This window comes from Dermochelys coriacea, chromosome 2 (genome assembly GCF_009764565.3).
Source record: "Dermochelys coriacea isolate rDerCor1 chromosome 2, rDerCor1.pri.v4, whole genome shotgun sequence".
NCBI classification, from domain to species: domain Eukaryota; kingdom Metazoa; phylum Chordata; order Testudines; family Dermochelyidae; genus Dermochelys; species Dermochelys coriacea.
In genome coordinates, this window is record NC_050069.1 from 156,073,419 (window position 1) to 156,096,773 (window position 23,355).

Here is a 23,355-nt window from a genome sequence, read left to right on the forward strand (position 1 = left end):
CATTGTCTACAGCCAAGCTCTACGATACAACCACATTTGCTCCAACCCCTCAGACAGAGACAAACACCTACAAGATCTCTATCAAGCATTCTTACAACTACAATACCCACCTGCTGAAGTGAAGAAACAGATTGACAGAGCCAGAAGAGTACCCAGAAGTCACCTACTACAGGACAGGCCCAACAAAGAAAACAACAGAACGCCACTAGCCATCACCTTCAGCCCCCAACTAAAACCTCTCCAACGCATCATCAAGGATCTACAACCTATCCTGACGGACGACCCATCACTCTCACAGATCTTGGGAGACAGGCCAGTCCTTGCTTACAGACAGCCCCCCAACCTAAAGCAAATACTCACCAGCAACCACACACCACACACCAGAACCACTAACCCAGGAACCTATCCTTGCAACAAAGCCTGTTGCCAACTGTGTCAACATATCTATTCAGGGGACACCATCATAGGGCCTAATCACATCAGCCACACTATCAGAGGCTCATTCACCTGCACATCTACCAATGTGATATATGCCATCATGTGCCAGCAATGCCCCTCTGCCATGTACATTGGTCAAACTGGACAGTCTCTACGTAAAAGAATAAATGGACACAAATCAGACATCAAGAATTATAACATTCAAAAACCAGTCAGAGAACACTTCAATCTCTTTGATCACTCGATTTCAGACCTAAAAGTTGCTATTCTTCAACAAAAAAACTTCAAAAACAGACTCTAACGAGAGACTGCTGAATTGGACTTAATTTGCAAACTGGCTACAATTAACTTAGGCTTGAATAGAGACTGTGAGTGGATGGGTCATTACACAAAGTAAAACTATTTCCCCATGTTTATTCCCACCCCCCACTGTTCCTCAGACGTTCTTGTCAACTGCTGGAAATGGCCCACCTTGATTATCACTACAAAAGGTTCCCCCCCCCCCCCCCCCGCTCTCCTGATGGTAATAACTCACCTTAAGTGATCACTCTCGTTACAGTATGTATTGTAGCACCCAATGTTTCATGTTCTCTATGTATATAAATCTCCCCACTGTATTTTTCACTGAATGCATCCAATGAAGTGAGCTGTAGCTCATGAAAGCTTATGCTCAAATAAATCTGTTAGTCTCTAAGGTGCCACAAGTACTCCTTTTCTTTTTAATCTATTAGTTTATCACACCTCTGAAGTCACTGGAAAGTGCCTTTCTGGTAGCATCCAAGTGACTCTAAGCAGAAGGAGACAAATCTTGCTTGTTTTATCCATGTGCGTCCTCCCACTGGGTCAGATTAAGACCTGGAGCCCACCATGCTGCCACTGACTCCAATGGGAGCAGGAGCAGGCCTTTGATATAAGAGGTGCAACTACACTGAAGTCAATGGAGTTGTAACCGTTGCCGCTGGATTTCAATTAGGCCTGTTCTCTTCAGTGGCAGTACACATGTGAATAACAAGGGCAGGATTTGCCCTAAGAAGGACAGCTAGTCAAAAAAGAGGTTTTCACTAAATAACGGAGGAGGTGCACAAATACTGTTGTACACAGACCTCCTTACAGTAGCAGTGAAGCAGGTGCAGGGCCGGTGAAAAGTAGGATTTTTCTGCCTTGTTAATATCTCCCTGGTTAATTGGCCTGTCACCCACTTTTGCAACAAAAATGGTATCTCATGGTGGGTGTTCCCTCCATAAACCTGAATAAAATGACTCATCATCAGGAGTCTTTCAGAAACTTGGCATCTAGACCTCTGCAAAGTCAGGAGTTAATCCTGAGAAATTTGAACACAGACAGTTTTTCACACCCTTCTGCTTTCCCTACATTTCACCCCAGGAGATCTCTATGTGATTCCTGGCAATAAATCTGCTGAAGGTCACACTTCTGCAGGAAGAAAATGAAAGACCAGAGCTAAGTTCCAGGCTTAGCTTGCCTACCCTCCCTAACTCCAGACAGTGGTGGAGTATAGCAGGATAGGACCAATCCATTGACGCAGACCTACCTCTCTAGAAAACACCACTCTCTGCAAATATACAAGGGGCTTTTAGGCTCTGTATTTAAATCAATCTGTCTCTTGTTTAATTAATTCCTATCAACCAGAGATGTGTTAATATCCTGGAAGCAACAGTCTATGTCCCAGATTCAAAAAGGGCCTCCTAGCTAATTATATTGAAAATTAGGGTCTCTCCCAGTTTCAGTATAATTATTTGATTTCCTCTTCCCTTTTTACAAGCTCTTCCTCTTCCAAAATTGAAAGAAATTCCGGGCTTCACTGCCTCTGTGCTTTCCATGTTGGCACTGTTCTACTTAAGCATCTTCTGGTTCTTCAGACCTTTGGATCCCACATTTCAAGATCGAAAGTGATCCACAAAACCAGAACAGCATAGAACTCATTTCTTGCTCTCATGGGGATGTGGGAAAAACATGTTGCACTGTTTTCTAATTACTCTCTTCTGGCTGATGCTTAAAGCAGTGTTGACGTGCTCTGGAGGAAGATGTGTCTAGCCCTGCCTAACTAACTGAAGGAAGTAAACGGAGAACAGAGACAGAGAGAGGAAGATCCTAGAGGAGCACCTTAAATAAAAAAGGCCTACTATGGTATTGTGGAGTTTTGAGTTAACTGTTTGCAACCCACCTTCATCAGACCAGATGTCAGTTCTTCTAATCTGGGTGAAGGCTAATACTATATCTTTATGATCTGTCATAAGGGACCTATTGAGGCTGCAGCACACTGTCTTATATTCTGCATCAAAGCCCGGAACATCAAATAAACAGAAAAAAAACACATGTATGGACTTTTACATTAATAACATAATGTGCCTATTTAATTCATTAAAATCGTCTGTCTTTTTAGTCTTTTTCTGTATATTTGATGCTGCTGTATACCTTTCAATTTATCTCTGTACTTAGTATTGACAATACATTTACAACACCCTTCAAATTGTGTGTAGTCCCAGTGTGACATTACACGAATTATTTAATGAGTCCATTTACATATTTGTAAATAATTTGCCTATAACCATAAGTTCCATCTTGTCAATATGCTTTCACCCACACTGGGGCAGGGAGAGGAGACTGGGGGAAGGGGATAGGACATGGAGCGGCACAAAAGTTGTCAGCTGAGAGAGGGTTGGCTGGGATAGGTAGAAGAATTGCGGAGGATGCTCACACAGGTACTGGAGAGTGTCTAGAGATATTGGGTAGATGGATGCATGTTTGGAAGGTGTTGGGGTGGTTGGGGTAGGTCGGGTACTGTAGGGTGTCTGGGAGTGCTGGGATGGGTGGGTGCTGGATGTCTGGAGGGTAACTGGGGAAGAAGTTTGAAGCTAAGTGAGGTAGCTGGATACTATGTTGAGGTTTCTGAGGACAGCACTGGTCCCCTCCCCTCCCCTTTTATGCATGCTGCTGCTGCTGGATGCTTTTCCCCAAACTCCAGCAGGGGAGGAGCAGAGAGGCTGCCTGCAGAACAGGAGCTTGAGCATTCCCCAGTGGCTGGGAGAAGCAGCTGCAGTCCATTCGTTCAGTTCCACTGAATGCTTGATCTCTCAGCCGGGCTACAGGAATGTGTGATGCTGCTTCCATGCAGTGAGGCCAGGGGGAGCAGCTACAGGATTTGACAGCCTGGTGTGAAGGGGTTGCTGGTATATCACTGCGGGATGTGGGGGTGAAAGAGTTTTCTGGCTTTGGGAGAGTGAAATGGTCCAGGTTAATTTTACTGTGGGGAAGGCAGGGTTTAGCAGCACAGAAGAGTAAAACCAGAGGGGCTGGGCTGGGCAGCTGAGAAAGGAGAATGGCATTCAGTGGGATTTGGGGGCAGGGGAGGACTTGACCACTGGGAGCACAGGGATTGGGGATGGGGAGGGAGAACGAAAACCTCTTTTAGCCCCAGTACTGGCTTTTACTGTCCTCTTTCCTTGCCCCTCCACAGGAGAGAGAGGAGTTAGTTCTCTCAAACACCCTCCAACTACTTCCCTTCCTCTCTCCTGCTCCCAGCATCCCACGGACTACCATACTACTTCCCCCCACCCCCTCCCGAGAGCACTGGCCTCTTTGTTTGATTCATGAAGAGCACTCCTGAGGTCAGGCAGATCAAGCAGAGCACCACTCTCAGAAGCCCTTCTGTTTACCTAGATACATGGTGCAGGGACTGTTTCTGAGGTTGGTGCTGCCTGAGACAAGTATGTGCAGTGGCATACTCAGGCTGTCGGGGAAAGCCAGGAACTGATTGTCCATGAACAAATCCCACAACAAGGAGTATTAAACCAGAACATTCTCCAGATTATAACCATTTCCCCATTATGCTATCGTTGAGAAATAATAAGAATAAAGATAAGCAGCTCAAACAGTATTTTGTGCTGTTCCTTCTACTGCAATCACCTCTCTCTCTCTCTCTCTCTCAGGGCTTTCTATACCACTCTTTTATACCACTCATCATTTTATAGTAAATTCTTAAAAAACATATTAATGGAGATATGCCAACATCATAAGACAAAGGAATAAACACAAATTTAGATCAACTTCAAGCTCCATTACAAATATAGGGAAAAAGAATATCAGTGTTTGACAAATACAGACACACAACATTGGTCGGGAGGGAAATGTTATTTCTTCATATTTAGAGGAAATGTTTACTTTCATTTGTCTGGAGGTTTTGAGAAGACTAACAAAACACATCAAATATCTCTATACCAAAAGGGCTTTTATCACTGGAAACCGCAAGAAACATGGGAATGTATTAATTAAAAGTTATTGTCATTAAACGTTTTATGTGCATCCAACTCACCCACAGGACAATCTTTACTTGTTTACATACGGGCAACTGAACAGGGTGTGAATGAGCAAGCACCATGATGCTAAAACAGTGTTGAGGTATATGAGGAAGAACATATCACATGTTCACAGAATGTTTGCATTAGGTTTTATTCCTTTAACTAAATCCCCTAAATCTCCAGGAAAATAATTAGGAACAGGTCTCATAGTTAGGTAAAAGGAGAAAAAAAAGTCAAGGACATTTTCTTCGTGCTGTAACAATTCACTCATTTTGGGCCTGGTTCTTATATGAGTGTAAAGCAAAGTAACCCTACTGAGTTATTCTGCATGTACACATGGTGTAAATGAGATCAGAATCTGGCACTTATTGTACCTCTCTTAATCATGGTGAAATGAGTACAAATTGATTTAAAAAATAAGGAAATACTTTTCATAGGAAACCAGTATTGAAGCTAAAACTAGTATGTATTAACACATCCCCAACTGCAGGAGGAAAAAGTACCCTAGAAACTCTGAAGATGAAATCCTGGCATCATTGAAGACAATGGGAATTTGCCCTTGACTTCAGTGCAGCCAGGATTTCACCTCAGGTCTCCAGAGAATCATCGCATCCAGGGTGAAAAAATGATGCCACTTGCAGGGGACTAGGAGTTGAACTTACAACTTTGTAGATGCCCTGAGATCTGTGAGGAAATCCATTTCCATTTCTGTGGATCTCAGGGCATCTTTGTAAAGATTCAGCCCCTCTCCACCTTAGAGCCATGGTACAACGAGGCACTGTATCACCACTGAAAACCCAGCTGCATCTGTACATTATCGTCCTCTCTGAGAGGGGTTAAATAGAAAGACAGGAAGTGAATGCCGCTCTGAGTAACACTAACTCCTGCTGTATTTCTACAAGATTGTCGGGGACATCTGCCCCCAGCTCTCTCCACTTCAGCCAGCTGTGCCCCCCAAATCACATAAAGCCTCAAGTTTGCAACATTTAAATGGAAGGGCTTCTGCTGTAGAGAAATTATGCTTTCCAGGTTACAATGCCCCCATTCTGTGCTTACTAGCCAGATGTGGTAGGCATTTGTTCTAGTTTCATCTCCTTTGCCCCATGCAGCAGAGGGGCTGAAATGGTCTTATGTATACACAAATTATTCACTAACAGTATGCAGAAAAATTCCTATTGCATCCCCCTGCCCCCAGTGCTATATGGTTTGAGATGTATTTCACCTTTTTAAAGAATATTCCAAGAAAACATAAAACCCTGGAGAAAGAGGGAGTCATTCGGATTCCATTTTAATAGGTGTTTCCGTGAGTGAGTGAGTGAGTGAGTGAGTGAGTGAGTGAGTGTACACTATTGCCAGCCAGACTTTCGATATTGCCATTACACATGTTCAAAAATCAAGTTCACCTTATCTGGAATATAGCAAAATTGACTGAAAGTGCTCAGATCTATGCTAACAATACAGTGCTAGTATTTGAAGATTTCTGTTACCAAAAGAGCACTTACCTGTAATCATACTTAGAGCTGATAAACATGCTAAGGCTGGGATATCAAGGTTAAGGCTCTGTAAATTTAATGAAAAGTCTTTAATTGACTCAAGCCACTCCCCAAATCCACGAAGGCACTGAAGTCTATGAAGCACAAGTCCATTGCAGAATACAAACTTATCTTCAGCAGTATCAGATCTTGAAAAAAAAAATTTAAATCATAAACACACATAATTTTACAAAAAGATGTACAAACAATAGTGAAATGTGTATCATTTAATATCTAACACATATTATTACGGGGCATATGTGGGCATTCATGTTTGACAATATGCTTCCTGTGGGCAAAACTACAACAAACAAGCTTCTATGATTGCTTACTTTGGAGAGTTATAAGCCTGAGGTTAACTGTAGCATGTGCTGTAGATTGTCTAATTAGTTAAGATTTTTGGTCCTGCCAAAGGCACAAGCAGCAGAGACATTTTACATTAAATACTGTATGTTTGAACTTAAGGAAGACAAAGATATGTGCTTTGAAATACAATAATAATATGACTTGGAGAAAGCAGAGATTATTTTCATTCTGTGACCCTTAGTGTTTCCTCCCTTATATTTCTCAAATTTCAAAAATTGTTAAAGACAAAACAATAGAAAATATATAAACTAATGTACACAAACGCACAGAACTCAAGGCAGAAAATCTCTTATGTGAAAAATTCACAGTATGTGTCAGACTACAACTAAACACTAAAAAGAATCCCTGATAAAAACAAACAAACAAACATAGTTCATCTTCGCCCTAAAGAAACAGGGGCATAACTCAAAACTCCATCCTGGGATTTCCCTGTAACTATCTTAGGTACAATGTCTTAACTAGTGCCAGGCTGACGAATGGCACCTCACTCTATGAAATGACTTGGTATTAGGAAGAAAAACAATTTTGAACAGGATTTTGAAGCCCCTTTATCCCCTTCCAAAACAGAATTTCAAGACATCTGTGTGAAAGGAAAAAAACCCCAAACCATTGCATTACAAATGCTCTTCTACAAGTCATATAGGCAAGTACAAAACAGCCTCATTCGAAAGTAAATAAGGACAAATTATGATTAAAAGGAGAAAAGAAGATTTGGTAAATCCAATAAATGGAAGCATGTTAGTGAGAATATATTATTCCATTTTTGTACATTATTTTCTTATTTTTCTTCACTTGTATCACAAATTGAACACAGTATTTTGTCAGGTTTCAGAGTAGCAGCCATGTTAGTCTGTATCCGCAAAAAGAAAAGGAGGACTTATGGCACCTTAGAGACTAACAAATTTATTTGAGCATAAACTGTAGCTCACGAAAGCTTATGCTCAAATAAATTTGTTAGTCTCTAAGGTGCCACAAGTCCTCCTTTTCTTTTTACAGTATTTTGTGTCTTTTGTTGCTCTTTCTTTTTGGCTGTTTTCACAAATGACAAAAGTAAAGCTATCACTCTACTTATCCTTTTAAAAAAAAGTAGAAATTCACAGTTTTTCACATCAATTTAATATGGGATTATTTTCAATCACAAGTAATTACCTGATGGAGAGTCTTAGTACAAACAGCTCCAAAAAAGCTGATTCTATGAGTAACGTCTGATCTTCCTTTGGGAGATCAGTAAATCCTGGAATTTTTTCCGCCCAGCCCCTGGATATGTCAATGGAGGCAGTCAGAAGATTATAGAACTGTTGTACATGTTCTGCATCTGTGCCTGCAGCAGCCTGGTCAGTGGAACAGTACTACAATGAAAGCCACAGAAAGTAATATTATGCGTTTTTAAAGAATGCCACAATACATACAATGCTGTCTGCTCAACAGTGCTTTTCCAGTGAGTCCCTCAATGACAAAGACAGTAGGTTATTTTATCAAAGGGATAATAAACAGTTAAATATGAATGTAATGCCTATATATGTGTGTGTGTGTGTGTGTGTGTGTGTGTGTGTGTGTGTATATAATGTGTGTTTTACTTTTCATATAGGTAACTCTTGAATACTGTAACTGTAACTATATGCATTTATAGTAGGGCTGTCAATCACAGTTAAAGACTCACGTGATTAACACAAAAAAATTTATCGTAATTAAAAAAATTAATCATGATTAACTGCACTGTTAAACAGTAGAATACCAATTGAAATGTATTAAATATTTTGGAAATTTTTCTACATTTTCAAATATATTAATTTCAATTACAACATAGAATACAAAGTGTACAGTGCTAACTTTATATTATTTTTTACAAATCTTTGCACTGTAAAAATGATAAAAGAAATAGTATTTTTCAATTCACATCATACAAGTACTGGAGTTCTATCTCTTTATCATGAAAGTGCAAGTTAAAAAATGTAAGTTTTTTTGTTATATAACTGCACTCAAAAACAAACCAATGTAAAACTTTAGAGCCTACACGTCCACTCAGTGCTACTTCTTGTTCAGCCAGTCGCTAAGAGAAACAAGTTTGATTACATATATGGGAGATAATGCTGCCCATTTCTTAATTACAATGTCACCTGAAAGTGAGAAAAGGTGTTCGCATGGCACTGTTGTAGCTGGCGTCACAAGATATTTACGTGCCAGATGCGCTAAAGATTCATATGTCCCTTCATGCTTTGGCCATTGTTCCAGAGGACATACTTCCATGCTTATGATGCTTGTTAAAAAAATAATGCATTAATTAAATTTGTGACTGAACTCCTTGGGGGAGAATTGTATGTCCCCTGCTGTTTTACCTGCTTTCTGCCATATATTTCATGTTATAGCAGCCTCAAATGATGACCCAGCACATGTTGTTCGTTTTAAGAACACTTTCACTGCAAATTTGTCAAAATGCAAAGAAGACACCGATGTGAAATTTTTAAGATAGCTACAGCACTCGACCCAAGATTTAAGAATCTGAAGTGCCGTCCAAAATCTGAGAGGGACGAGGTGTGGAGTATGCTTTCAGAAATCTTAAAAGAGCAACACTCTGATGTGGAAACTACAGAACCCAAACCACCAAAAAAGAAAATCAACCTTCTGCTGGTGGCATCTGACTCGGATGATGAAAATAAACATGTGTTGGTCCGCACAGTTTTGGATCATTATTGAGCAGAACCCATCATCAGCATGGTTGCATGTCCTCGGGAACAGTGGTTGAAACATGAAGGGACATATGAGTCTTTAGGGCATTTGGCATGTAAATTTGGCATCTTGCAACGCCAGCTACAACAGTGCCATGTGACCATCTGTTCTCACTTTCAGGTGACATTGTAAACAAGAAGCAGGCAGCATTATCTTTGAAAATGTAAGCAAACTTGTTTATCTGAACGATTGGCTGAACAAGAAGTAGGACTGAGTGGACTTGTAAGCTCTAATGTTTTACATTGTTTTATTTTTGAATGCAGGTTTTTTGTACATAATTCTACATTTGTAAGTTCAATTTTCATGCTAAAGAGATTGCACTACAGTACTTGTATTAGGTGAATTGAAAAATACTATTTATTTTGTTTTTTACAGTGCAAATATTTGTAATCAAAAATAAATATAAAGTGAGCACTGTACACCTTGTATTCTGTGTTGTAACTGAAATCAGTATATTTGAAAATGTAGAAAACATCCAAAAATATGTAAATAAATGGTATTCTATTATTGTTTAACAGAGTGATTAATCATACAATTAATTGCGATTATTTTTTTAATCCTGAGATTAATTGTGATTAATTTTTTAAATCACTTTACAGCCCTAATTTATAGAAATCAGGCATTTTATAAAATGACCAAATTTGGCCTTTATCCATATGCTGTTAGTCAACAAAACTTGAAATATGGTGGTTAGGATAACTTTTAAAACTGGAAGGATATAAGGATTCTGTTTAACGTATCACAATTTTTAAATTTCCCATTGATGAATTTGGCTCAATGTATTGTAAATGCAGATTTCCTCCAAATCACTATCTCACCGTGCGAGAGGCATGTGGGATAAATCTTTTATGTTATCTGACACATGCAGCATCAATCCATCTGAATAAAAAATTGGTTCAAAGTAAAATAACTGGCGAAAATGACCTCATCATCTGAACCAAACAATTTTTAGGTTTAGGTAAAGAATGTATCATCTTGTTGACACAACCAATCCTTTCATCAGCCCCAGCTTCCTTAACTTCCCCATGACCTGCCAACAGACTGTAGCTCCTTCCCTTCTACCACTTCCAACTTCCTCACTACTGGATCCTGTCATTTCTGAATTCAAATCTTATGCCCAGGGTCTAAGCCTGGCCCTACTCTCTCTGTGACATGGAGCACAGCCAGAGTGATGTGGCCCAGCCTATTTCTGTGTCTGAGAAGTGCTGCTGGTTTCCTGAGTGGGGAGAGATGAACTTGGAATTTACTCCATGGCTTTAACAACTTCCTCTCCACTAGGTCCTTCGGAGTAATTTCTGGGAGGGATTTAGTGCAAACAGTATCGCCCTGGACCCCCCACCAAAAGATCTCCACAGCTGACGGAGAGAAGCACTCAAGAGCATCCTCAACTGGCAGCTAGAGACAGAGCCCATTGACTTGAGGAGTCAGCTGATAACACCGTCAAGAGGGGACAAGGTGGGAGGGGAAAGACCCCCAGCCTCCCTCAATGACAACAGGAATGTTTCTGGGGCCCCTACTACTGCCACCTCACCGCCCTTGCAGATCTGATTGAGGCTGTTACTGCATCCATAAGCTCTTCCTCTGTGGAAGAGAGAGAGGGAGAAGAGGGACCCTGGAGTGGGTAGCTCTTGTCCACTACATACTCCCCTAAGGGAAGCAGGTTCACCAATGGTGTAGAATGAGCAGGATGAATGATCTCAGAATCATGGATAGGTTGGAGATACACAAGAAGTGACACTGGAAACCCTACATAACTCTGGCCACATCTGAGGTATCTCTGCTGGTGCTAAGTAATTCCTGTCTGCTCAACCCAGCATTAGCTGCAGGGCCATTTCTCATCCTGTGCTCCCATTGCCTCCCCCAGTGATAAAAGCACATGTGATCCCTCTGATGAAGTTCATATGGGGAAAAATCCTGCCCCTGCAGCTATGGAGGGTCACCTGACACTGAACCAGGGCAGACCGGAAGATGCAGGGCTGGGGAGAGGACGGGGGCTGTTCAGGGCTGTTCAGGGTGTAACATTGCATGGTTACACAAGTCCTTGATCCTCCCACCATGAAGGGGGGTGGGGTGCACAAATGGGAACAGAGGCTATTCTAGCCATTGGAAGCAATAGCCATTGAGGAGTGGCTATGCACTTCTCCATGGCCTGGAGGGGGCTAGGAGGATGATTTCATCACCATCACCACTGGTCCCCTGTGCATCTGCCCAGTACTCGGCCAAGATACTCAGGCTGGGTGCTGGGATTTGGATTCCCCCTGAGGTTAGCAGGGCAAATTAATCTGGCTCGTGTGTGACACTGGAATTCAAAGAGCACGTGCTGCACAGACCGTCAGTTCCCGGACTCCTGTTTTACATGCTACTCAGACTGTGCAGGGGAGGGGGGTGGCTATGTGGTGCCATGGGGGCATGTCACCTCTGGGCGTGCCATCTGACTCCTGCGTGCTGTCAGCCTGTTTGCTAATTATTACAAAACATAAACCACAATGTACATCTACCTATCATTTTGGCCTTAGAGCAGGATACTTGTTTAGTAGGTTACATGGTGAGGCCATAAGTGATTAGAAAATAAGAAGGCTCTGGTGGAAGTGAACAACCTCCACAAATTCCCAAAGGCAAAATGGGGGGGGGGAGGGCAGCAGGGAGGGAGGAAATGACCTGGGCAGTTACTCCAGACTCATGGGAAATCTGGCTGCACTCAAATACGCTGGCAGCCAAGTCCCTCCAAAGTGCTGCACGACAGCATGCATTTTGGATGTTCTTTGTCATAGTTATTGGGTAAGTAAAACATCTCTCCTCCCCCAAGGTCAGATCCTGCCCCCAAGACCTTTGCATGCAGGGGACCCTCTGTCTGTAGATCCCCCCATCCCATGCAGAAATTTTGGAGGGTAGCAACTTTTGTGGTTCCCCCTATATCCACACTACGCGAGGGGATGGGTGTGGGGCAGGGAAGAGATGGACCTGATCTGGGAGAGGGCAAGCACCCACCAGCCCCACACAAATTGCTCGGAAAAGGTATGATACCTGCAGGCTGTATTAACTTTTCTGCAGAGCTACATATTGGAGAGCCCCCATTTAATGGGCTCTGGAGACAGCCACGGCCAGGAAACCCCAGAGCCAATGTGGAGGAGATGCAGAACCCCAGGATCTGCTTGGCCCAAGGGACACGCAGTTGATTGTGCAGGGGTGGAACTATGGCACATTCATTCCATGAGGGGCAAACAGAATGATTTGAGGGAAATTCCTCCCCCTTCCACAGGTATTTCTGAGGCAGGACATGCTCTGAGCCACAGAAATCAGCAAAAAGAAAAAAATATAACGCTCTAAAATCATCCCATGCGCAGCTCATCTGAAGTCAAATCGGGATAAATCTGGCCCAGTATTTTTAAAAGCGCTCCTTGATCACATTAAATTGACCTATAATGGCAGCAACAACACAGAATGTTACCATTTTCTAACTCTAACATGAATATTTCCATGTTACATTAGAGAAGCAGGTTTATTAAATTGAATATATATTTAATAACTCTACGTATTTCTTAGATTTGTTTTGCTAATTCTAGTAGCTCAATCCAGCCCATGGGAGCATGATAAGCAGAATGACAGAAATTGTATTTCCTGCCTCTGAACGGTTAGTCACTGCTAGAGTGTGTCATTCATTACTTGAAAGGCTCACATTTTACCAAAAATAGATGAGGAAACCAACTGGGGCCAAATTCTACAGTCCTGGATTACGCACAAATCATTTCCTGCACTGGGAAAACCCAACAATCACCGCATGGGAAGGGGCTGGTGTTTACCTCACTCCTGCAGAAAACAACTAGCAGGCCTGGCCTTAGTCAAGACGCCATTGGAGAGAAGGGGGAGCACTCTGCACTCCATGAGACATCACCACAAACTGGAGGCACTTTGGGAGAAAGTCAGAAGAGGAGACCTTCCCCTGGCCCCCAGGACATAGTTCCTTTATGAACGAAGCTATCCAGGGAACCCTGTCTGTGGTTGCTGCCAAGATTTTCCCCAAGGGGAGTTCCTGTGTACAGCAGCATTATTTTATGTAGGATATGAAAGTCTGATGCTGTGCAAAGTGGTCATACACCCCTGTTCCACCCCTTCCTGCTTATGTCAGACCTCCTGGAGCTTGCAAAGTTTCAAAAACATGGAGGACGCTTCCTTAGATTTCAAGGGGAGGAGCAATTATACTCTTAGTGCATCTCCTGTTTCTGCATTGTGACCCCGGCATTTGCTTAATTTCTGGCCTCTATAAATACAGATTACTGCCCTATTTTACTCTTAATCAGGCAAAATTCTTATTGAAGTTGATGGGAACGCTGCCTGAATAAGGGGTGCTAGAATTGGGGCTTTATTCGCTTGTCACTTACACAGTACAAGTCTGAACTTCATGGAATTACAACAGTGAAACAGGTGTGCGACGAATATGGCCCTTCACCTTTAATAAGTTATAAAACAATCTTCCTAGTAATTGTTTCGGAAACCAAATATCTTAATATTCTGTTACTGTGGACAGATAAATTAAAACCAACTCCGAAATGAAGAGTATCAATGTTCTGAATAGAAATAAGATTTGTTTTGACATTCTAAGGTTATATGATTATTTGGATTTTCTTTGTGCAATGTACTGATTCTTTTTTGTTTTAAACAAATCCTGTACAGAGGTTTTTATTGCTATTTTATTATGGCAGGCAAGACAATATTATTAGATTACAGTATGCTAGAAATTTGAAAAATTAAGGCCCCGTTCCTGCAATGTATTGTGTGTGGGTTCCCCTCCATCAAGGCATAGGGTCCACCTGCATGCAATGCATTGCAGAATCAGTATCTTACTGAGCACACCTATAATTACTCTGCTCAGCAACAGGATTCATGGAAGTGGTTTTGCAAGTACATGTTTTTACTAAATATACCATTCCACTATTATCAGTTGATTTATAGTTTTCATTTTGTTCATTCTAATTCCTTAAAAAATATGCAGATCATTTACAAAGATATGATTCATTCATTTATGTTAGGAGGCTTAAAAAGAGGTTTTCAGTACTACTAAGCACTACCAACTGATATATTTTACTCTAAAGTAAAGTTAGGGTGTCAAATCCTGCCAACAACCAATCAGACACAATAGAATCTTTTCGTTATGAAGCATAAACTAATTTAACATCAACAATGCAGTTTTCCTTAGGCTTCCAATGAAATTGTACACAATCATAAAAAATATTAACCACTTAGATCTATGCGCTATTTTTGTATGAACTGAAATAGTCACTGTAGGTTTTTTTTTTTAAAAAAAAAATCACATAAAAATACACAATTTTCATTGGATTTTTGTCAATGTCAAAAAGCTATACATCTATCAGTATACATTCAGGGGCTCAATCCTGCATAAACACATCTGGGTAACTTTACTCAGATAAGTAATTCCATTTAATTCAGTAGGACTATGTACATCGGTAAAGTTACTTACATGCATAAATGTTTGTAGGTTCAGACCCCAATGTGTTTTGGGAAAGTTAAAATAAATGAAAATATACCTAATGCATTCTCCCATTAAAAATCATCAGACAAAAATATAAACTGGGTGCTTAATAAACAGAGCAAAAAAATTCTATAGGTAACTATAGATTAGCCTGTAGAAAAGCATCTGTAATGTGCCTATAATTATTAAAGAATGTCAATATAATTACAAATAAATGGAAAGGTTATTAATATAATCTTCTTAACAGCAAATGATGCATTGGCTGCATAGAGTGATGTTGTTTTGACCAGTCTCATATTTAGTAAAATTTAATAAAGAGAAAGGGATTTGTTCATGATTTTCCACATATGTATTTTTTCTTTCCTTGTTTTGGAATTTCAATAATATATTTTAATAATTGCAGCTGAGCTATAGCCTATTTTCTGCAATAGATAACAAAATATATCACCAGTATTTAAATAAAATAAATATATAAAAATAAAGTTACAAAAAATCTACAATATATGAGAATTCTTTGCTTTTTCAATTATTTTTTTCAGTTTGATTTAAAGAACTATTCGACAGACTTGGATTAATAAATAATAAATAAAATAATAATACCTATCTCTTATATAGTGCTTTTCATCAGTAGGTCTCAAAGCACATTACAAAGGAGGTCAGTATCATTATAATTTATTCCGTCAACCTAATATGCATGCTGTATTATGCAATGGCCCAATCCTGCTCCTACTGAAAACAATGGCGAAACTCCCATTGATTTTAACTGGAGCAGAACCGGATGCCTATTTGTTTCAACAACCAGGTATAACTTTTCATAACCCATCTATCTGAATATAAGAAAAGCAGTTCGGTTTTCCAAACTAGAAATTAAGACCCCAATCCCACAACTGACTGCACAGGAGCACATACCGGAGTCTGCCCTGAGTCCTGTTGAAGTCAATGGGGCTCTGCACTGCTGCGCATAGTCTGTTGTGGGATCAGTGCCCTATTTACCTATGCACACTTGCTTTAGCACACCTGTGGGGAGTACTGCAGATAGTCTTGTGTCTTAAACTCTGTATCACAACAGATAGAGGCTAAAATTAATTCCCAGTGTAACTCCATTTAAGTCACTGCCGAGTCACCTGGGATAGGGCACTGGGTCAGTTATTACTTTATCTAATTTTTACAGTTTTCTCTCATTTCAATGTACTGATTGTTAAATTTTAAAAAATACAATTTAGCAATTATTTCTATGCAAAAAATTATAAAACATACTCTGGAATAATCAAGCTCTCGGGGTGTGAAGTCAGTTAAAGCGCGGACCAGGGCATTCATCATACTGATTGAAGGAGAAGGTGGGGAGGGCTGGGAAGGTTCCTGCTGTAAAGGGCTCTTTGGTTTGGAAGGCAGCCGACCTCTTCTCCCTTTCAAGCTATCAGTACGGACAACTGATTAAAGAAGAACAAAAATCAGTCCACAAAGACATCACCAAAAAGCTACAACCACAAATGAGCACCAGGTTAGTTCTTAATTATGATTAGTCCAGCAAAATCCATAATAAACTTCCATTTAGATAGATAGATAGATAGACAGATCACTGCCATCCTTAATTGCAAAAATATAAGTGAATATTATAAAACAGTGTGAAGCTCAGACTTGTAGCCAGCAATGTTACATCTGACCAGCACCATTTTATGTAACCCCAGTTCTGTCCCTGTATGTTTAAATTTTACACACACACACACACACACACACACAAACCCTAATGATAATATGAATAATGTACATTTAAGCCTTCTTACTGAAGAATTCTTAGCTTCCTTAAAACACTTCACATGCTATGGGCCTGATCCTGAAAATGCTTACTCATGTGAGTACTTCCATCAGTGGGACTACTCACATACTTAAGCATTTGCAGGATTCAATCCTGGTTCCATTGCAATCAATGGCAAACCTTATATTTAATTCCATGGGAACAGACCAGCGCCCTATGTAAAGGTACGCAGGACACAATGTAATGCAGCCCTCTGTGAGGTGGCAGCCAACTGCAGTACAGCACACAGTACAGCAGGAAAGGGAAGAGAAACTTTGGCCAGAGTCACTGGGAAAAATCTTCCTCTGATGACCTTGCTGTTCTTGAACCTGTGGTTCCAGAGTATCTAGATATTATAAAACTAACACCTCGAAAAAGAAAAAAAAAAACACCTTACATATATTGCATATACCTACGCTTTGGGGGTAAGCAAACTAAAAAGCCTACCATTATAAAATTCCTCATAAAAATTAAATCTATATATTTTAACATAAGCAAATTTAATATTTAGATATTTGTGCTTATGATAGCATACATTCCTTACCTTCTTTAACCATGCCGACACTGAGACACTTCTGAAAGCGGCAGTACTGGCATCTGTTACGACGTCTCTTATCCACTGGACAGTTTTTATTTGCCAAACAAACATATTTTGCGTTTTTCTGAACTGTTCTCTGAGAAAATGCAACGCAGAAATAGTCAACTGATAGTTTCTTGAATGAGCTAGGACCTGACAAGATGTATTTTAATTACAATGTGAAAAGCGACAGTGCAATTTGTATAATTAGATAAAATTAATTTCCTAACACACTAGCCTGGAGGAAAAACAGTTTTATTGGTGTTAGCTGCTGACAATGAAAATTGTCTAGGATTGTTCTGAAGCAAGTCTCAGGAGACAGTCAACTTTGAATGATAAAATCATATCTGAAATTACCAGGTCATTGCATCTACCTTTGGGGATTAGATTATCTCCGCTTTTAATATCCCTTTGGGAACAATTTTCTACTTGGTTCATTCCCCTGATTATTACTGACCTTATTAAAATAGAATCAAAATAACCTGGTATGTACTTCTCTTGCTATCGCTGTTGTTAGTCAAATATCACAATAACTGGTTTTGCTAGCCATTAAAACCAATACAGATGAAATCAAAACTACAAAAACCAAACCAAACCAAAAAAACCCCAAACCTTTCACAATTTAGTTATCTCTCATGGAAAAATAACTTATTTTGGAGAAAATGAATGCAGTTATATTTATACTGACACTTGCTTAGCTATAAAACAAATGTTTGGAGAGATGCTGACCAATTTATTTTTAAAATCCTACATTTATATTCTAACAAATCATTTTGAAAACTATCAAATAGTTCAGATTTTATAAAAATAAGTTAAGACTAAAAAAAGAATAAAGCAGATATTAGTACAAAGAATGTAATGTGTTTTAATATTTAAAATCAATGCTATTTCAATAAATAACTCAATTTCACCACAGATGAGCATTTAATAGCAAAGACTTAAAAGCAACCACAATAAAATTCATAATTACTGTGACATTATAAACTGAATCTTTCATCAATATGAAATTATGTAGAAAAATGTTATTTCTTTCACATTTGTGTTCCTTGTGCAATAAAAGACAAAATCAAACGTAATAAAAATAAGAAACACATCAAATCATTCACCACTTAAATGACAATTGCATCTTGTACTTGGAAAATTATTTTGTAAATTTAGGGCCCAATCCTGCTCCCATATAAATTCACAGCAGTTTTGCTATTGACTTCCACAGGAGCAGGAACTTCATAGCTACTTTTCCCAGATGATTTTTGGTACCTATTCTAATTATATTTAAACAACTAAGAGTTTTAATAGATATGTGTATTTTTACCATATTATAAAAGTATTATCATTGAGTAATGTTACTAGGAGTAAGTGCAATATAAAAATGTTTTAAACTTCCTGCTCCTATCAAAGCCAATGCAAGAACTCCCATTAACTTCAACAGGAGCAGGTCTCTGATCTTTACAGAAAGAAATTGACTAAATTAAACCTTCAACCTTGATACTAATAAATCAAACCCTAAGATCTACCGCAAGCTCTAAATTTAAACATGTCATTTGTAAGAGTAAACTGAAACCTTACATACGATCTGTAAAAAGCAAAAACAAATACTAAAAGCTAGCATTAAAAACAAACAAAAAAAATATATAAACCCAGAAAGCATAAGCAGAAAGTTTCTTCACAGTGAATGTGTTACGTATTACCTGTTCCCAGAACCTTCTAAGTTAGTCTCAGAGCTAATATTGAGGCACTGAATAGTGCTTCGTCATTGCACTACTTAATACCTTTCACAGATCAGAATTCACTAGTTTCTCAACTAAATAGTTGTAGTCAAGCAACAACTTCCTAGCATGACAAATGTTCTGTTTTATAACATACATTGACCCAATTGCCTCCTTGGCATGTCCTTAAATCTTTACATTTCTTTGGATTACCCTATGGAGGGAGATTACACTTTTCACTGTTACTACTAGCTGAATTATCAGAGTACTATTGGGACGCCTGTATTTCATGCCTTGTTTTAAAAATATTTAATTAGTCTGAATGCCTCAGAAAAGTCCAATTTGTTGACAGCAAAATAAATGCAGCTAGATTTATTTCAAGAGAAGCTCCTGAAATAGTTGCCCTGCACTCCACGGAAAGTCATTATGTGCCAGACACTAGGCTGCTGTATATCAGTTTAGCTCCAGTGATTCAGCCAACTGAGGCCTTGTCTACACAGTGTGTTAGTCCACACCAGAGCAGTATAAATTCTAATGCACACTAGCATGTCGCACACTGACTAGCACAGCATTCTTATCTTAGTACTTTTTGAAATGGCCGGGATTACATTAACGCACACTAGGGAACTTTTAGTGCACGGCAGTAGGGTCCCACAGGCCAGTTAGTGCATGACACACTAATGTGCACTAAAATTTACACCCCTTTGGTGCAGACTAACCTGCAGGGTAGCCATGCCGTGAGACTCTGGGTGAGAACTAGCCCAATCTCAACACTACATCCTCTGGAAGATATGATTTGGCTTTGTATGAATAGTCGGTTGGTGTCTACCTTCCCCCACCACACTACCCAGATGGTGGGTTTTCATTCTAATATACACTTGGCTCACAGAATCATCCTAACTTTTCTGGGTGAACTGATCAGCATAACAACTGAAGCAGTCAGTGGTTAGTGTGAATGGTGTGGGGATGACTTGGGATGGGGGGTTGGCGTCCGTGTGTAAGTATATACGGTTCTCACCTTAAAGAAGCCCTTGCACCCCTCGCACGTCCGTACCCCATAGTGTTGGCAGGCAGCATTGTCCCCGCACACAGCGCAAGTGCCTTCTCCAGATGAGGAGCTCCTGCTGGGCGGGGAAGGCAGGCCACTGCTGCTGCCACTGCTCTCACCCAACAGGCTGGAAGTGGCTGCATTGAGGCCCAGTGGCGAGAAGGCTAAGGCGGCTGCTCTTTTGGCCAGGGGGAGACCATAAGGATGGTTCTCCATAGTGGCTTGACTAGCAGTGGGTCTGTCAGATCCCAGAGGCAGGCTCAGGGCAGCAGGGTCATAGCACATGTGGGCACCAGCTGCAGGCGTATGGGGTGGCGAGTGCTTGAAGTGGAAGAGGGGGAAGCGGGTGGGCACAGTCTTCATAGGGGCAGAGTCCATCAGGTGGCTGGGGGCCATGCAGGTCTGTGCAGGCTGCAGCGGATGTGGGGGTTCGTCCCACATGGAGGCCTGGTGAGAAGGGAATCCAGGAGTGGTAGGCGTGGAAGGCGGGGACTGCTTGAAGTACATGGAGGTGCTGGGCATCCCTTCGTCTGTGGAGGGCGGCAGTGAGGAATGGTAACTATGTAGCCGGCTGTCTTCCATTTTTATGAGGGGCCTCTGGCTGGAGGAGGCAGATTGCATTTGGTACAGGCAGGAGGGCTTGAGCTCATAGCTGCCAGAGTAACCCTCCATGAAGGTGCTGAAGCTGGGCAGGGAGGTGGTGGCGGTGGCAGTGATCTCAGTGCTGCTCAGGTCCATGGTCAGTTTGGTGTAGTCAGGATTCATGATCTCCGAGCTGTACTCTGAGCCATATGCGTAGGTCTGAGCTGCATAACTCGAACCAGGAGGTGAAGGGCTATACTGAGCTTGCACACAGGGCATATCTGCAAGGGCAAAAGGGCCCATTAGCAACAACAACAAACATCAACCATGCTGCGGCGGCAGCTTCAGGTCATCACTTACATCTCTCTTAGCCTTTTATGGTGATTTCCTGCATTTCATGGAGAGAAATTAGACACCCACTGCCAGAATGTGGGAGTTATAAATTTCCTCTGAGTACTCAGTTTTTGAAAAGAAATATATATTAGATGCATATGGGGCCACATTCTGCTCTCAGTTACGTTGGTTGAAATTACTGGAGTTACCCCAATTTTACACTGGTGTAAGTGAGAGCAGAAGCTGGCACAAACTGCCTTAGCTCTGCTGCCTAATAGACATAGCTGTCAATGAGAATTAAACAAGAAGCATGAAAAGAGTATATGAATAAATGCAATTATGCCATAAAATTTTCATAATGGAAAAACCACACTACCACAGTCTATTATGTATATAAAGGTATTGTCTACAGTGTACTTCAAAGACACAACTGAAATCACTGTATTTGTTACTTAGGAGCTGTGAAGATAAATACTTCTTACTTGACCTAGAGCCTACATACTGTATTTCTGATCAGATCATAATTAAGGGGGATATCTTGCCATCAGCTTTTAAGAAGAACTCCCCATTATAGGGAGGACTGCTAAAAAAGATGGCACAATAGACCCTAACATTTTTTAAAATGTAAAGGTAAAAGTACACTGTATTTCTGTCCTGATTGCTATAAGAGATCTAGGCTGAGGTTGATACTAGTCCTGTATTTTTTTTTTTTTTTTTTTTTTACATTGCATCATGAAAGTAAATCCAGTTCACTCACACAAGGAGTTGATTTATTTATTTAATTTCCACTTCTCTATTCTTCACTTTATTGCTCATAGACCCAATACAGCAATCTCATATTGCTCACAGACCCAATACAACAATCTTTATGAGGTTTGTCTGCTTAAGCACTACAGGTTTCAAGCGCAGTATTTGCAATCGAAGCTAAGGAAGTCACTGAGTTTCACTTTGACAAAACATATATCTTATTATTAGATAGGGAAATGCTTTCACATGAAAAACCTGAGAAAGTAAAGAAGTATTATTACCCTTGGATGAAATATATTTCAAAATTAGGACTAGTTTCTCTCTTTATAGCCAGTATAATTCATATTCCAGAGGTATTGGATAAATGATACATACAAACATTTCTAAAGTTTAAAGGTAGCTGTTCTTCCTGGATATTTTAAGAAGTCCCTTTACTTTGGTTTCTTAAAACATTTACTAGAAACTCTCACACAATAATCAAATTAATTTCTATTAAATAAACTTTTAATTCCTAATTTGTAGAGAAACACATTTAAATTAAGAACAGATTTTAATTATTGTATTTTCATGTCAGAAGAAAGCCCAGCTTTTTCAAGTTTTCAAGGAACTTTGTAAAAATGTGGGAGAAAATTACTGTTTTTGTTTCCTAAAATGATTCTTTGAAGACTACTTTTATTTATATATCCAAATACTATATTTTTTTAAAAAAAAATAGGACAAAATCTTCATAAATCTTACCTCAAAAATCTTATTTATTTTTATTTCTAAAATGTGCCTGCCAGTCTCTGGGTGGATATACACAATTGAACTAACGTAAATTAAGAAAGAAAACTCAATGTCAACTTGTGATATTATCAAACAAGGGAAGTTAAACAACTGGTTTTCCTAAATATGTTGCTTATATGGTAATAGAGTAAAAGGAAATGAAACTCCTTCCATACACCTCCAATGAAAATTCATTGAGAAATGCAGTTTAACAAGCAGATAAATAATGCCACAAATTGACATGCTGACACAGAATCTTGTGAAGGAGAAGGATTTTCTGCCTGTGCTGAATAGGAGCAGGGGTTGATAAGAGATGACCTGCTGTTCCTCTTCTCTTCAGCAAGAATACCTGCACTACTGAATATCACATGGCTATTTCACTTTAAGAAAGTATTATGCTAAATTTGCTATAAGGGAATCGAAATCTGCATTAAACCCTATTTGAAGAAAAGAAGGAGGAAAGAATTAAGGTAAGGATCTATTCGGATCTGCAGAACTCCTCTTACTAGACTGATTCCCAGTGTGATCTACTGACTGGTTCTAACCCCTGTTTTTTTCTTTCTACTTTAAGCCCTGGGATTAATTGTCCTCAAACATAAATAAAATAATAATAATGAGGTGACAATTTAATTATTATTATTTCTTAACCCAAGGTACCTAAAATAATCACAAGCCCCATAATGTTCACCATAACATCCCACCCACTTGCTTGCAATTTTCTCTTGCAATTTTTACGCATTGTTGGTCAGGGACTTTTAATTCCTAGAGATTCAGTCATAACAGTAAAAGTCTTACTAAATACAGTCTCTGAATGACCATGAAATTGAAGTGGGGACCAAATTCTGCTCGAAGGTGAACTCCTTGCGCCCTGGTCAAAGCGAAATGGCATTGCAAGAGCGAAATTTGCCCCTACGAGTTTGAAAAATAGTCAAAAC

The 23,355-nt window shown here is 39.9% G+C and overlaps 1 protein-coding gene across 2 annotated transcripts in view; it reads right to left on the reverse strand.

The window, feature by feature from the left end:
• Positions 1-23,355, reverse strand: part of NR4A3 (nuclear receptor subfamily 4 group A member 3) — a 33,878-nt gene that overhangs the window by 6,375 nt on the left and 4,148 nt on the right. For both annotated transcript variants that reach the window (XM_038388559.2, XM_043508539.1), the window contains exons 3-7: positions 19,964-20,856; positions 17,207-17,336; positions 16,125-16,297; positions 7,802-8,001; positions 6,257-6,435 (exon numbers count right to left, since the gene is read on the reverse strand). In XM_038388559.2, the coding sequence (XP_038244487.1) occupies positions 6,257-6,435; positions 7,802-8,001; positions 16,125-16,297; positions 17,207-17,336; positions 19,964-20,854 (1,573 nt within the window). In that variant the 5' untranslated portion in view covers positions 20,855-20,856. The remainder of the gene's footprint in view (positions 1-6,256; positions 6,436-7,801; positions 8,002-16,124; positions 16,298-17,206; positions 17,337-19,963; positions 20,857-23,355) is intronic.